This window comes from Nelumbo lutea, chromosome 1, assembly GCF_056320005.1.
Source record: "Nelumbo lutea isolate HS-2025 chromosome 1, American lotus-T2T, whole genome shotgun sequence".
In the NCBI taxonomy this organism is placed as follows: Eukaryota; Viridiplantae; Streptophyta; class Magnoliopsida; order Proteales; family Nelumbonaceae; genus Nelumbo; species Nelumbo lutea.
The window spans coordinates 44,664,770-44,678,993 of NC_142684.1; the positions used below are offsets into that span (position 1 = coordinate 44,664,770).

Sequence of the window (14,224 nt, forward strand, 5' to 3'; positions counted from 1 at the left end):
CACAGTAGGTTGGAAACTTCGGCCATACTTCTAAGCCCACACGATCGTTGTCCTTACCAATCAGCCTCTAAGGCAAGTACTGCTCAAGCCCGAGGTATCTGGGTGGCTGACGAAGTGGGCTATAGAGCTCAGCGAATACGACATTTAATACGAACCCCAAACGATGATTAAGGCCCAAGCCATGGCTGACTTCGTGGCAGAATGCACTTTCAGCACCACAATGCCCGAACTGATGGAAATGAAGTACGTGAAGGAAGCCTCCACCAGTGCAAAACCAACCCCGATTAGAATGAAGTCAACTTGGGACGAAGAGCCTTGGATCCTCCATGTAGATGGTTCATCGAATCAGCAAGGAAGTGGTGTTGGAGTCATCCTATATGGACTAGGCGGAGCGAAGCTGGAGTATGCGCTCCGCTTCGAGTTCACGACATCCAACAACAAAGCGGAATACAAAGCACTGATAGCCGGACTCATGCTAGCAAACGAAGTACATGCAAAGCACCTTGTCATCTGCAACAACTCACAGCTCGTGGTTAACCAGGTAACCGGCGATTATGAAGCTCGCGACCCCACCATGGCCGCCTACCTTGCCAAAGCCAGGGAGGTTCTACACGGCTTCCAATCGTACTTCATCAGACAAATTCCAAGATCTAAGAATGTTGAGGCCGATGCATTATCCCGGTTAGCCAGCACAAGCAGCAATTCAGTGAGGACCGTGTTTATAGAGAACCTGCCTCGGCCTAGCAAACATATAAGAAATATATACTTTAATATTTTATATGGACCATGAATTATCAAGATATATACTCTTGAGTAAATTCCCCTCTCTCTCTCTTATTTTCTATTAAGTCAAACATAACCTTAATTTGGAAGTCTATATATAGAATTGACTTAATTAATAGTTAAATTAACTAACATACATCATTGTTATTAAAATAAATGTAGTGTAGTGTAGCAGTAATGATTTTGCGGAGATAAAACTGTTTTTGCATATCATATAAGAGACTTTAGTTCAACTATCATTACTATATAGGGTTTGAAATTTTTAGCATTAATTGTGGTTAAAATTTAGAGAATTGCAATAAATATGTAAATAACAATTAATTGCTTGCAATAAATAGGATAGGTGGTGATGAGGGCAGATTTGGCCCTCCAGTGAAATTGCGACATGTGGCACCTCGTGACAATTAGGCAAACACCTAGGCAACAACTTACCAAGTTGGTGTCCCACCCGGGCACCGGTCTGGCCGGCCTGGCACAACCTGCACGTGGCTTACGGGTGGCCTGCACGGGCCTGGTGTGGCCTGCGCGACCTGGCTGACCTGGATTGGCCTGGCACATGATCCGACCTAGCCACCCATAAGACGCCCACCGATAAACTCAGCATGCATACCCCACGAGCTCGGTATCTCACCAAGGAGCTCGCCAAGGATCTCGGTAGCTCACCAAAGAGCTCGCCAAGGAGCCAGGTAGCTCGGCAGAGCTCGCCACAAGTAGCTCGACATAGCTCCCCCGGGCAGCTCACCACTTGTAGGGTAGCTCGGTATAGGAGTAGTTTGGCATACCGTAGAAAGATCTCCTATCTGACAACCTGACCTAGACACTGACCCGCCGACTGACACAGGTGCCAACCTGACAACCTGGCCTAGACGTCGACCCGCCGACTGACACAGGCGCGGACCTGACAACCAGGCCTAGACACCAATCCACCGACTGACACAGGCGCCGACCTGACAACCTGGCCTAGACATCGACTCGCCGACTGATGTAGGCGCCGCCTTGACAACCTGGTCTAGGCGCCGACCTGGCCACCTGACACAAGCGCCAGCCTGACAACCTCGAGGAGTTCACCACCGTACCCCGGTTCTGATGGGATGTAATGAGTCTTACCGTTTGGAGGCTTTTCACCCACCTAACCCGTGAGGACTTCGATATATAAAGACCTTACCCCCCAAAGGGGAGAGAAAAATGGGGAAAAAAGGATGGTAACCCCTGCTCTCTAGCTCTCTCATTTCTCTCCAAGCTCTCTGTAATTAGAATGCTAACTTAGGCATCGGAGAGTCCCCATTAAGAAAATACCCCCGGGTCCTCTGATTCAGTTCTCGCAGGTCCCTCAGCTCCCGCCGCCTACAAAGGAGAGGAAATCACCTCATGCAGAGGGTAGTCGGGTTGCGCTGCACCAGGGAGCTCCACCACCCTTCGAGTTGCGGGCCGCCTACGAGCAGGTCAAATGACGAGTCCACCAGGGAGCTCACCACCAGGCAGTTCACCACTAGGGAGCTCGCCACTAGGCAGTTCGCCACCAGGATGCTCGCCACCAGGCAGTTCGCCACCAGGGAGCTCGCCACTAGGCAGTTCGCCACCAGGTAGCTCGCCACCAGGCAGTACACCACCAGGTAGCTCTCCACCAGGGAGCTCGCCACCAAGCAGTTCTCCACTAGGGAGTTCGCCACCAAGTAGCTCATCACCAAGGCACGTCACCACCGGGTCAAATAACGAGGTACTTAGCCAAAAAAATTTATACATCACAAAAAATGGTACGTGACCAGAAATTGTTACATCAATTGGCGCCGTCTATGGGAACACGCTACAAAAAGCTAAGTTCTCATCCTACAAAAGCTAAGTTCTCATCTTACCAAAGCTAAGTCCTCACTTTTTAGAAATTGAAGCTATCGCCTTATAGTTTACATTTTTTATGAACTCAAAGACTATGCAGGGAGCTAACAGACTAAGTAGCTCTACCAACCTTACTTTCAATTCAGATAATGCCTCATCAGTCTTCTCTGCAAGGTCCCCCTACAAAAGATGAGCTATTCGTGGCTTCCGCGGGAGTTGGCGGCCAACAGACTACATAGGTGCCCTTACTGGTCGAGCCTTCCAAGGCTCCCATGATAGTTGGTGACCTAAAGTTAGTAGTACTGACCCCGAAGGTCGAGCTCCTAGTAGCTTCTTGTAGGAGTGGGTGACCGGCATTACGAAGCTGATGCAGCACAATCATAGCTCGACACCTCACAGGCAAAGCCTATGGGCCGCATTACTGCTTAAGACCCGGTCGCCTCTCTGGAACAGGCAAAGTAAAAAAAGAGTAGACTACGAGTCACTCCAAAAGCCTACGAGCCACATTACTACTTAAGACCCGGTCGCCTCTCTGGCACAGGCAAAAGTCAAAAAGAGTAGACTACGAGTCACTCCCAAAGCCTATGTGCCACACTATTGCTAAATATCCAGTCGCTTCCTCAACAGGAGCAAAATCAGCAAAAGTGAATCTTAAATCGCCCAAAGTCTAAGGGCTACACTACTGAACTGGCGGAGACCCCCTTGCCTTACTGGCAGCTCGCCACATACAGGCAACTCCCGAAGCCTGAAGAATTGGATCAGCACTTACTAGCTCATCGACTTATGGGCCAAAAGAAATCTACTCCCTTCGCTAAGTTACTCTCAGCTCGGAAGTGGGGGACAATTGATGAGGGCAGATTTGGCCCTCTAATGAAATTGCGACATGTGGCACCTCGTGACAACTAGGCAAACACCCAGGCAACAACTTACCAAGTTGGTATCCCACCCGGGCACCGGTCTGGCCGTCCTGGCACGACCTGCACGCGGCCTACGGGCGGCTTGCACGTGGCTTACACACGGCCTTGCGTGGCCTGTGCGGGACCTGGCGTGGCCTGCACGACCTGGCCGACCTGGATTGGCCTGGCACATGATCCGACCTGGCCGACCTAGCTGCCCATAAGACGCCCACTGATTAACTCGGCATGCATACCCCATGAGCTCAGTATCTCACCAAGGAGCTCGCCAAGGAGCTCGGTTGCTCACCAAAGAGCTCGCCACAAGCAGCTCGGCATAGCTCCCCCGGGCAACTCGCCACTTGTAGGGTAGCTCGGCATAGGAGTAGTTTGGCATATCACAGGAAGATCTCCTGCCTGACAACCTGGCCTAGACACCAACCCGCCGATTGACACAGGTGCCGACCTGACAACCTGGCCTAGACACTGACATGTCGATTGACACGGGCGCCGACCTAACAACTTGACCCAGACACCGACCCGTCGACTGACGCAGACGCCGTCCTGACAACCTGGCCCAAGCGCCAACCTGGCCGCCTGACACAAGCGCCAGCCTGAAGACCTCGAGGAGTTCACCATCGTACCCCGGTTCTGACGGGATGTGACGAGTCTTACCGTTTGGAGGATTTTCACCCACCTAACCTGCGAGGACTCTGGTATATAAAGACCTCACCCCCCAAAGCGGAGAGAAAAATGGGGAAAAAAGGATGGTAACCCCTGATCTCTAGCTCTCTCATTTCTCTCCAAGCTCTCTGTAATCAGAATGCTTACTTAGGCATCGGAGAGTCCTTGCAGGGAAAATACCCCCGGGTCCTCTGATTCAATTCTCGTAGGTCTCTCAGCTCCCACCGCCTACAAAGGAGAGGAAATCACCTCATGCAGAGGGTAGTCGGGTTGCGCTGCACCAGGGAGCTCCACCACCCTTCGAGTTGCGGGCCGCCTAGGAGTAAGTCAAATGACGAGTCCACCAGACAATTCACCACCAGGCAATTCGCCACCAGGCAGTTCGCCGCCAGGCAGTTCTCCACCAGGTAGCTCTCCACTAGGGAGCTCGCCACCAGGCAGTTCTCCACCATGGAGTTCGCCACCAAGTAGCTCATCACCAAGGCACGTCACCACTGGGTCAAATAATGAGGTACTTAGCCAAAAAAATTTATACATCACAAAAAATGGTACGTGACCAGAAACGGTTACATCAGGTGGGAAATTTTCAAATTTAGGAATGAACCGACATATATATTGGCTCCACACTTAGACATAGGGCATGTTTGTTTGCACTGATCTCTAACCCCTGACCTTTAACAAGTAATTCATCTTTAACATTGTGAAAAGTTGTGATTTTTTGGTTTTTCTGACATCTAAATGCAAAGAATATTATTTTGAGATCTAAATGCTGAATTCTAAGAAATGACAATGGATAATTTCACTCATGAAAGTACAATTATAGGTAATATTTTCTTTGAAAATGTGAAATGATTGGAAAGGAATAAAAAATGAATTAATTTGTGGAAGACACGGGGAAATTCATTGATCAAAATATCCAAAATGTTCAACCCACCAATAACTAGTCAATAATAATATAAATTAATAAATAAATGTAATTATTTGAGAATCTAAAAAAAAAGCAATATTATGTACTTAATTTAAGTAATTAATTAACATTAAACAGTTTACAATAGTATTAAACAATAATAAATAAAATTAATTATTATATATTAATTAAAATCTAAGTATTATTAATAATTAATAGTAATCATATAATAACATAATATTGATTAAACAATGTTAAATAAATATTTAATATTGAAATAATTAATTATTAATTATGTATTTATTTTATTTGAATAAACATTAATTTTAAATAATTAATTAAATAATGAAGTCAATAATTGAAATAATTAATTCCGTATTTGTAGGAAATAAAATAATGTTGTCTCCGCTTTTTATGAAAGGGAATAGAGGTAGGAGAAGGGCTATTTGTTGAGGAGTGAGGCATGAAACAAGATGATGTAGTCCCCATTTCATATGAGAGAGAATTGAGGTAAGAGGAAAGCAGTGCAAATTCTGCATCAATTTTTGAGAAGCAAAATTTGCACCATGAGTGAGTTTTTATGAAACAAAAAGTGCAAATTTTGCATGGGAGTGCAAATCATATATATTACAAAGCAAATAAATGATAAAACTGAACCATCAGTACCACAAATAAATGCAGCCTTAATATCTAAAACTCAAATTGGGTTAATTATCATACCCTATTACCCTTGAATGCTATAAAAAATAAAGGCTCAGTTTGGGAAGAGTACATAATACAAAACAAAACCTTGTATTTGAACCATACATATTGGTATTAGCATTCTTCCCTGAACCAAAGTAACAAGTCATTTAGTTCATAATCAGACACTTCAGTCATTATCAAACGGGCCCTTTGGCCTCTGGGCATTACTTTTGATCTTGTAGGTTGTTTAGGCACATGTTCATTGCAGATCACAAGCTAGGCCCAAAGAATGTAATTAATAATCTTGCTGTTGAAGCTACATGTTTGCATCACAGAATGTACCTCAACAAAAACACAAACAACTGTTCTCCTCCACAGATTCTAATATCGTTTGGCCCAGTACATGTAATTGAGGAAATTGAGAGAGTTCAGAACACAGAGAAGTGTGTAAAAGAGGTCCAAACGATTGTGATTCAAATCGTTTCCTCCCAGCCAAGCAGCTCCAAACTTCTGAGTCACAGAGTTGGCAACTGAAACAAGCACAGAGCTGAGGAAGTAGCCCATGGAGGTTGAGCACCATGACAACGCAGTGCACATGCTTCTCATTCTATCAGGCGCCTCAGAGTAGAAGAACTCGAGCATACCGCCAAGCGTAAGCATGTCGGAGAAGCCTAGCAGAAGGTACTGCCAGACCAGCCAGAAGACCGACAATGTGACATTCCTGTTCGCAGCGCGGCGCCTCATAGATTCCACCACCGCGGCCACGGCCATTGATCCAGACGCCAGCACGAGTCCTGTACCGATCCGGCGGAGAGGGTGCAGTTCATAACCTTTAGGAGAGGAGCTCTTGAAGAACAAACTGGCCATACGCTCATATAGGGGGATGGAAACAAGCATGATTGTGAGTGGGAACACAGTAAGGGAAGGTGTTGGTATCTCAAAACCACGAGAAAGTTTCTTGTTCATGATACTTCCTTGTTGCACAGAGAAGGTCTGTAGTTGGGCCAAGCAGCAATTCATCATGATTGTGCTTGCAAAGATGGGAAGAAGGCCAAGGAAGGTCCTTGCTTCTTCAACTTGGGCAGAACTAATGGTGTTGTCCACTAAGGCTTTGTTTAGAAACCTGCAGGTATTTTTCTCTCACTTCAGTGTGCAAGAAAATTTGTTTGATGGGCCTTCATCATGCTCAGTTGGAATAAAATGGGGCTCATTAGATAAAACCAATATGGACTATTATTCAACAAATGGGCCATCCAATCTCACAAGTCACAACGAGAGAGACGAGGAGACTTGCCTAAACTTGTTATGAGATCTCCCATCGACTTCATTCTGATTCTTCTCCTGGGGGGATGCTTTCCGGTTTCGAATTGCAGACGCAAGTACCTTTAACAACAAAGGAGGAACAAAGCGGAAAAACAGAATGATTTTGCAGGGTGTTTATTAATATCCCCAATAAAAAAAAATTTGGCAAAATCAATGGTGCATTCTATGGAAATTAGTGCAACAGACCACCGTAATAAAGCAATACGTTATAATGGCATCTGTATGTGATTGATTGAAATTTTGATGTGATGTGTCATACAAATTTTGAAATACACCGTGTTAAACTAAAAAAAAAGGAGTTTCCTTTTAAAGAATTGGGAATTGTGAATTGCTAATGGGCCTTCAATGCCAATGGCAGATGGAGAAGACCTATGGCTACAATGCTGCCCATCTTGGCATGACGTTCTCAAATTAGCCAAGCATGGGCCGTGCTTGCTCAAGTTTCATATTGTTGACCCTACCCATGCCTACTTTTTCAGGCCCAATTCATGATGGGCTCAATATTTATTCATATCTATAATTCATAAATGACACTGACATTGCTGCAACTGGACCTAATTTTGAGGTACATTTACTATGTTCATGTATTTTGTCATCACCAAACAGCAAGGTAGGTGTGCAGCACATGGTATTAATGGTGTAGACTGAAGAGAAAAAAGATAAGAGGTAAAATTTGTGTAGCTTTTCTGCGTAGGTTAAGGCTTCTAGCAAAAGTGGAAATCCTTTTCATTTACATGGTCAAAACTCAAAAGTATTGAGCTTGAACGGCCCAAATAGAGATCCAGCCTAGAGGCAGCCCATTAGTTAGAAAACCCAGTTGGATGGTATAGCCAAAGTTACTTGGGACGCGTTTGGGAGTGCTTCTCCAATGGGCTTCTTGGGCTTAATTTTCAATTAGGGGAAGCCAAAAGCCAGTCAAAAAGACATTGTTTGGTTTTTCATGAAAATGCTCTAAATGGGTTTTTTGAATTAAAGATCCCATTTGAAAAAGCAGAAAAAAAAAACTCCATTTAGCTTTTAATGTTTGCAAGAAGCTATTTTGGGAAAGAAAAAAAATAATGACCAGCCTCCAGCCATACATAAAAAAAGAAAAAAAAACGTTTTTTTTTTTTCAAAATGCTCATTTTAAGAAATGGATTTTTCAGAAGCCTGTTCATCCAAACATGGCTTTGAATGGTTAACATGTTCTTTACCTTGAGAAACCTAGTTAATGGACTCCCTCCCGGACGTTTACATCTGTAGAATGGGCATCCAATGAAGAAGATACAGAGAGCAAGACAGAAGACCATCAACGAGATTTTGAAACCCCAGTTCCAACCTATGTTCTCTTGGACCCAGACCATGATAGTCACTGCTAACAGGCCTCCTGTGCAGAGCGAAAAGAAGAACCAATTGAAGAGGCTGGAAATAAGCCTCTTGTTGCTGGGATCAAATTGATCGGCACCAAGGGCAGGCAAGGAGGCCTTCACCCCTCCCACACCTATGGCCATGGCGTACAACCCTGTGTAAAGCATGGCAGATTGTGAGGAGGATGGCTTTCGGCCCATAGGTGGCTGAAGCTGTGTGTTATGTGCTTGGATTGTGAGAATGATTAGTCCCTGCATCAGGCACCAGGCACCAGGGTTAGCATCTTCATTTTCCGTGTTCAATCCAATTCAGATCTCCTACCCACATTACCCTACAGCTGTGCTGTACATTGGGAGCATCTCCCCAGAGACCACATCTCCACCCCACAATACCCCACAGCACATCCCCGGTGTGTATTCTCCCAATATACGGCGGGGATGTGTTGTAGGGCGGAGATGTGAACTCATCTTTCATGAATGTACAGCTGTAGTGAGATGTGGATAGGAAAACCGAATTGTGTTCAATCATATAAGATAGAGAAGAATAAAGCACCATCAGCACCTTAATAAGAAAACCACATAAGTGTTTGTTTGATATCATTGTCACTTCTGCGTCTAACATTTGGGGTTGGTCAATACAAATTTTTAATATCATATCACATAAAATATTTACTTTAACTAATAAATTGTATTCTTGACACAACCCCAAACTTTTGCAGGTAGAAATGCTAAGTTGTATTGATCAATTTAAAAAGCACTTCTCACAAATTTGTATTGACAAACCCCAATCAAGTAGAAATAGCAAAGATACAAAGCAACACATTAAATAGCCATTTCTTTTCATTTTTCAATTTGAAAAACACTCAAAACAATCATCATCACTATCATTTAGGCTTTATTCCAACTGTGTCAACTGGACTGGATTTGGAATTTTGGACCAGTTCAATTCAATGTCTGGATCATCTAATTTGTTCAAACTAGTTTTAATTTAGATTGATTCCAAAGCAAACCTTGTCCATTGACACCTGTACTCTTATTTTTTATCAATGGACTGGATATTGGTTTAATCCAACCTAATCTAATATAAATTCATTACCGATGGACCAAGTCCAATCCAATCCAATAAATACTTTGGACTAGACATGTTCATGGCCGGGTTTAGGCTTGGCTTTTACCAAAATTGGAATGGACCCAACCCGAAGCCCAACTCATGAATAGGTCTACTTTGAACCATTAAGTCTGAACTGGTCCAATTCAACAAGTCTCATTGATCCATCCAATTTTAATTTGGATGGGGTCCAACCCAAAACTGGTCCATTGACACCACTAATTCCAACTACATAGGGGTCAACTACATGAATTTTATTCTGTTCATACTTTGCCCATTTTTCACCACACTCGGGGTTATGGCATGGCGCATCACTTTCAGAAAAAATGCCCTCACATGAGAACGAAGTGACAATTCAAGATTGGTATTTGTAAGAGCATGGCAAAAGCTTGAGTGTGAGCTGTCCACAATAATTACAAAAGACACAACCCTTCTCATTTGTGGATTCAACTATGATATGGAAAAGATATGATATCTGAAAAACTTCTGATCAATCAATTGGAATCATAAACATTCTAACCAATTAGGTGTTATTTATCAAAATTCATGGGTGGGTTTTGATTAGTCAAAACTCTTCCCATACCATATCTTTTCCGCATCATAGATTTTTTCCTCGTTTATTTGGGCAGACAACCTCTGTTAGGGGATGATGCAAATTGGTCTTCAATTGCATCAACTGATGAATTTGAATTTGGATGAACAGACACAGTTCACAGCCTTACAAGCCAGATAAAAGAAAACCAAATGATGATATAAGCTTACCACTAGTTCTAGTATACCAAAGAGGTTGAAGGTCCAGAACCTTGTGACAAAAGCATCAGAGAAAAAGCCGCCAAATATTGTGAACAAGAAAGAGGTTCCCATAAAATTTGTCACCATATTTGCAGCCTGTGCAATCGGGTAGTGCATTGAAGACTTGAAATAAGTAACGAAGTTTGAGGCATTTGAAATGAACACCATGTTTTCCAATACTTCTACAACTGCATAGAGCCATTCAATGTAAAAAAAGAAAAAAAAAATTAGAATGTTGTTTAAACTTCACAAGCACACCTAACACTTCATTCAAACAAACAAAAAGAAAGAAAAAAAAAATGATCATCCTACATAGCATAGCTCCTAAAATCAGTAATTTTGATGAAATGGAATAGCAGTGGCTCAGTTAGTATGTTAGCTGGTTTATTCCAGCGGAGCGTTCCCCACCAGCACCCACAGCCCATTCCAACCGTATTCCAACCGTATATCGGGAACATCTCCCTATAACAAATATGGAATATGTTCCCGATGCATGCTGAGATGTGTACGTGGGGCACCTGTGAGGCGCGCTCTATGGGGCACCAATGTAAACTTTGAACCATAATTAATAGTATGTTGCTGTGCTATTCCCAAAAAAATAAAAAAGAATTATGGCCCCTATGGAGAGATCTAGGCGTACAATTAAATACAAAAAAAAGGGATAAATAGACTGCAATCCATCTCAGAAATTTGAATTGCAGCCCCCTCCTAGTCTATTAGTAGCACCCCCCCAGATAAATCACATCCTGCCCGTGAATTTAGCATCAATCCACAGGCAGGATTCAGTCCACCCCTAGAAATCTTAGGTCCACCCTGGACTGAACTATAAACCTCCCCCCCCCCCCCACACAAAAAAAAAAAAAAAAAAAAAAAAAACGAATAGACCCTTAACTTAGCCCAACCTACTTTTGAGCAAATGGCCCAATTGGGTATTGGCTCCATCCATGGGCAAAAATTGTTAAAACTGTGACAGTGGTGTCTTCAAGGCTCACAGTCTATCCCGGCCCAAAGAAAACCACGTTGGCAACATAAAGAAAAAGTTTTGCAGTCCAGACCATTCATCTGATCAGAATAGGATTAAAAGTAACAATTATCTTCCACCATGCGGAGGTAATTTATTGGGCTGAACTCTGAAGCTTGCTAAATGGTAGCAGATGGACCAATTTTGGGCTTCAAAATTAATTCAACTGTGTCTAAATTCATTCAAGAAAGGGAGCCAAGACCTACATTGTCTCACCATTAGCTAGCCCGATATTAATGAGGGAATCAGTTACTATGAGAATACCACTAATGGATCCTTATTCATAGTATGCTAGTTCATTGCTATTATATATTGTTGTTGCTTGTTAAGAAACTTTTGTCAAACCTTGATCAGGGTTCCGACCTTTTTTTGGCTGTGGATTTGGAGTAATTAACCAAATTTCTGGCATTTGAATTAACGGCATGTTTTCCAATAAACCTACTTTGCCCAGTCACAGATGATGGTTTTGTTTTTCAAAACAAAAACAATTAATTTTTCTTTTCTAGACCAGATAAACCGAGGTGTAACAACTCTCCACATCCACTCAAATGAAGAACAATCTCACAGCCCTTTTAAAGAATATCTTTGGAACATGTGAAGAACAATCTCACAGCCCTTTTAAAGAATATCTTTGGAACATGTGAAGAACAATCTCACAGCCCTTTTAAAGAATATCTTTGGAACATGAAAATTGAACATTACAGCACTAATGTAATCTAGAATAAGCTGTGAACAGTCTTAATTCTGTTCCTGATAAGTGATAACATCAGCAACCTTGAAGTGAAGGGTTAACAAATAGGCCTCCAGACCTACCTTCTTAACCTCCAACAAGGGGAATTAGAAGTGCAAATTTGGTGTCCTATTTGAAGAATTTCAATTACACTGGACTCAGATTTGGGTTCGGGCCCATTCAAAGTTTAACGAAGTCTTAGCGGTTCAGATTGAAACAATCCAGTTTGAATCTCTAAATTCCTCCAAGTTTTTTTTTCCAGAATTTTTGTATGATATTTTAATTAATAGTTAATATAACTTATAATTTAGTTATAAAAAAAGCAAATACAAACCTGGATCCCCTTAAAGAAAAAAAGTGTCTGAACATTATAAGAGCACACATCTCCTTAAGGCTCAGTTTGGAAGGAGTACAAATGTAAATATGTACAGCGTAAATACATACAAAATAATATAAAATATAAGGTTTTGCACTCTAAATATTTGCATTTATACTCCTTCCAAACTCAGCCTAATGAATTTAACATACAAATACAAGAGATGTTTCTGTGGCTATGTCATGCTCTAAGCATGTTCGCATGTTTTTCGCTTTCACAAGATCATATCCTGTCTCTAGTCAAAAAGTAATCCAATATGTGAACACACTTCATGCTTCACCTTCTACAAGTAGATAATTGATTTAGAAAAATAGATTTTTATGATAAATTTGCAAGTTGAAATGGCTAGAATGTCTTGGAGTAGAGACCACATTAAAGGATATGAGTTTAAGTAATAAGAAATAATTTAAGAATGTGTTTTCAGAATATAAATATTGTATTATTTATGAAACATGATGAGAGATCATTAGGTGAAAACATGTTGCTCAAACCAGAATTTCAAGAAAGTGTTTTTTGGTTTTAATTTTGAAAAAAAAAAACATATACAACTAAGCATATGCTTTCATTTTTTTAAGAACTAATTTATTTTCAAACCAAATTGTTTTAATTTGTTTATAGAACTCTCAAAAGGAAAAACAATTCACATTGAAGAAAACCCCAGTGATTGTAATGAAGATTGATAAGCTTTTGGAAACCAAAGATCTCTCTCTCTCCATCCATGCTGTATTTTTATTTAAATGAACTTTTAAGCTTATTATCAACATGAATTGTATGTGCTTCATGAGAACCTACAACTTCTCTAAATCAAATAAACTTATTTACCACAAGGAAACGTAGCACCTCTGGTTCCCCCATGCTTTCTTGATTGAATACTTCTGCCTCTCCAGTCAGTAAATTCATCACTTTCAATTTCCATTTCAAGTACCTAACTTAAAAAAACTGACCACAAAAGTTAGAAAGGAAAAAAAAAAAAGCCAAATAAAATAATCAGATAACAACAATGATAACAAATTAACCAAAAAAAAAAACATATAGACACATTTTCCTATATTTTCCATGTATTTAAAAAGTGTATAGAAAAACAAAGAAGAATAACAAGGATGAAGGAGGATTTCCACCCACCAACAATTAAACCTAGAAACTTTACAAATTGATGCAAATAACAAGCATGGAGAAGGTTGAAGATGAAATAAGTGGAAGGAGATGCAAGCCAAGTTTGTTCATAAAGATGGTATATATGGACTAAAAGATAGGAACAACATAAATGCAAGGATAAGAGAGAAAATCAATGTCAAAGGGTAAGTTGGGCCAAATTTCAGAGGATAAAGGAGCCCATACATTTGCGTTTGAAACGGTAGAAAGAAGTTATAATCCTTAAAGTGAGGGTTGTGCATTAACCAATGCAATTAATAGCAGATCCAAGTCCTATACATCATCATAAAAACCTTATTTGGCATTAATCTGATAGTTGCATCATTCATGATGCCTCATTGGTTATGTTTCGCTGTCCAACCTCTCCGTAAAACCATCCAAAACCCAAATAAAGTAAAGGCAAAGAATACCCAATCAGATGTCTATTTTGGACATGGGAAGACCTCAATTAATTGCGTAAACTGCTGGAAGAACTGAATGGGGTCTACCATGTAGTCTTCCATTATGTGGTTTAACGTGCCCTTTATTTTGGTGGGAAAAAAATAATTATCAGATTCTTAGGAGCTATTTCTTGATAGTTAGTACAATGGCA

The 14,224-nt window shown here is 41.5% G+C and overlaps 1 protein-coding gene across 3 annotated transcripts; it reads right to left on the minus strand.

Moving 5' to 3' along the window:
* Positions 1 to 5,876: 5,876 nt before the first annotated feature.
* LOC148874478 (protein NRT1/ PTR FAMILY 4.1-like) lies at positions 5,877 to 13,861 on the minus strand. 3 transcript variants are annotated; one of them, XM_088967040.1, is made up of 6 exons: positions 13,603 to 13,861; positions 13,303 to 13,419; positions 10,324 to 10,541; positions 8,301 to 8,705; positions 7,079 to 7,167; positions 5,877 to 6,907 (listed from the first exon to the last, which is right to left on the minus strand). In XM_088967040.1, the coding sequence occupies exons 2-6, from the start codon at positions 13,394 to 13,396 to the stop codon at positions 6,166 to 6,168; spliced, it is 1,548 nt and encodes a 515-aa protein (XP_088823166.1). In that variant the 5' UTR covers positions 13,397 to 13,419; positions 13,603 to 13,861; the 3' UTR covers positions 5,877 to 6,165. The 3 variants fall into 3 exon arrangements, with proteins under 3 accessions (XP_088823166.1, XP_088823168.1, XP_088823169.1); XM_088967042.1 differs by having other exon boundaries at positions 13,303 to 13,405; positions 13,603 to 13,826; XM_088967043.1 differs by having other exon boundaries at positions 13,303 to 13,409; positions 13,603 to 13,723.
* Between the last annotated feature and the right edge of the window lie 363 nt (positions 13,862 to 14,224).

What these genes read in the sequence shown, in the direction of transcription:
- LOC148874478 (XM_088967040.1), bottom strand. Translation starts at nt 13,396, where the DNA reads ATGGAAATTGAAAGTGATGAATTTACTGACTGGAGAGGCAGAAGTATT. An exon ending in TTGGTATACTAGAACTAGTG is followed by an intron (nt 8,706 to 10,323) that starts GTAAGCTTATAT and finishes TGCCTGATGCAG; the next exon opens with GGACTAATCATTCTCACAAT. An exon ending in AGATCTCATAACAAGTTTAG is followed by an intron (nt 6,908 to 7,078) that starts GCAAGTCTCCTC and finishes AAATACCTGCAG; the next exon opens with GTTTCTAAACAAAGCCTTAG.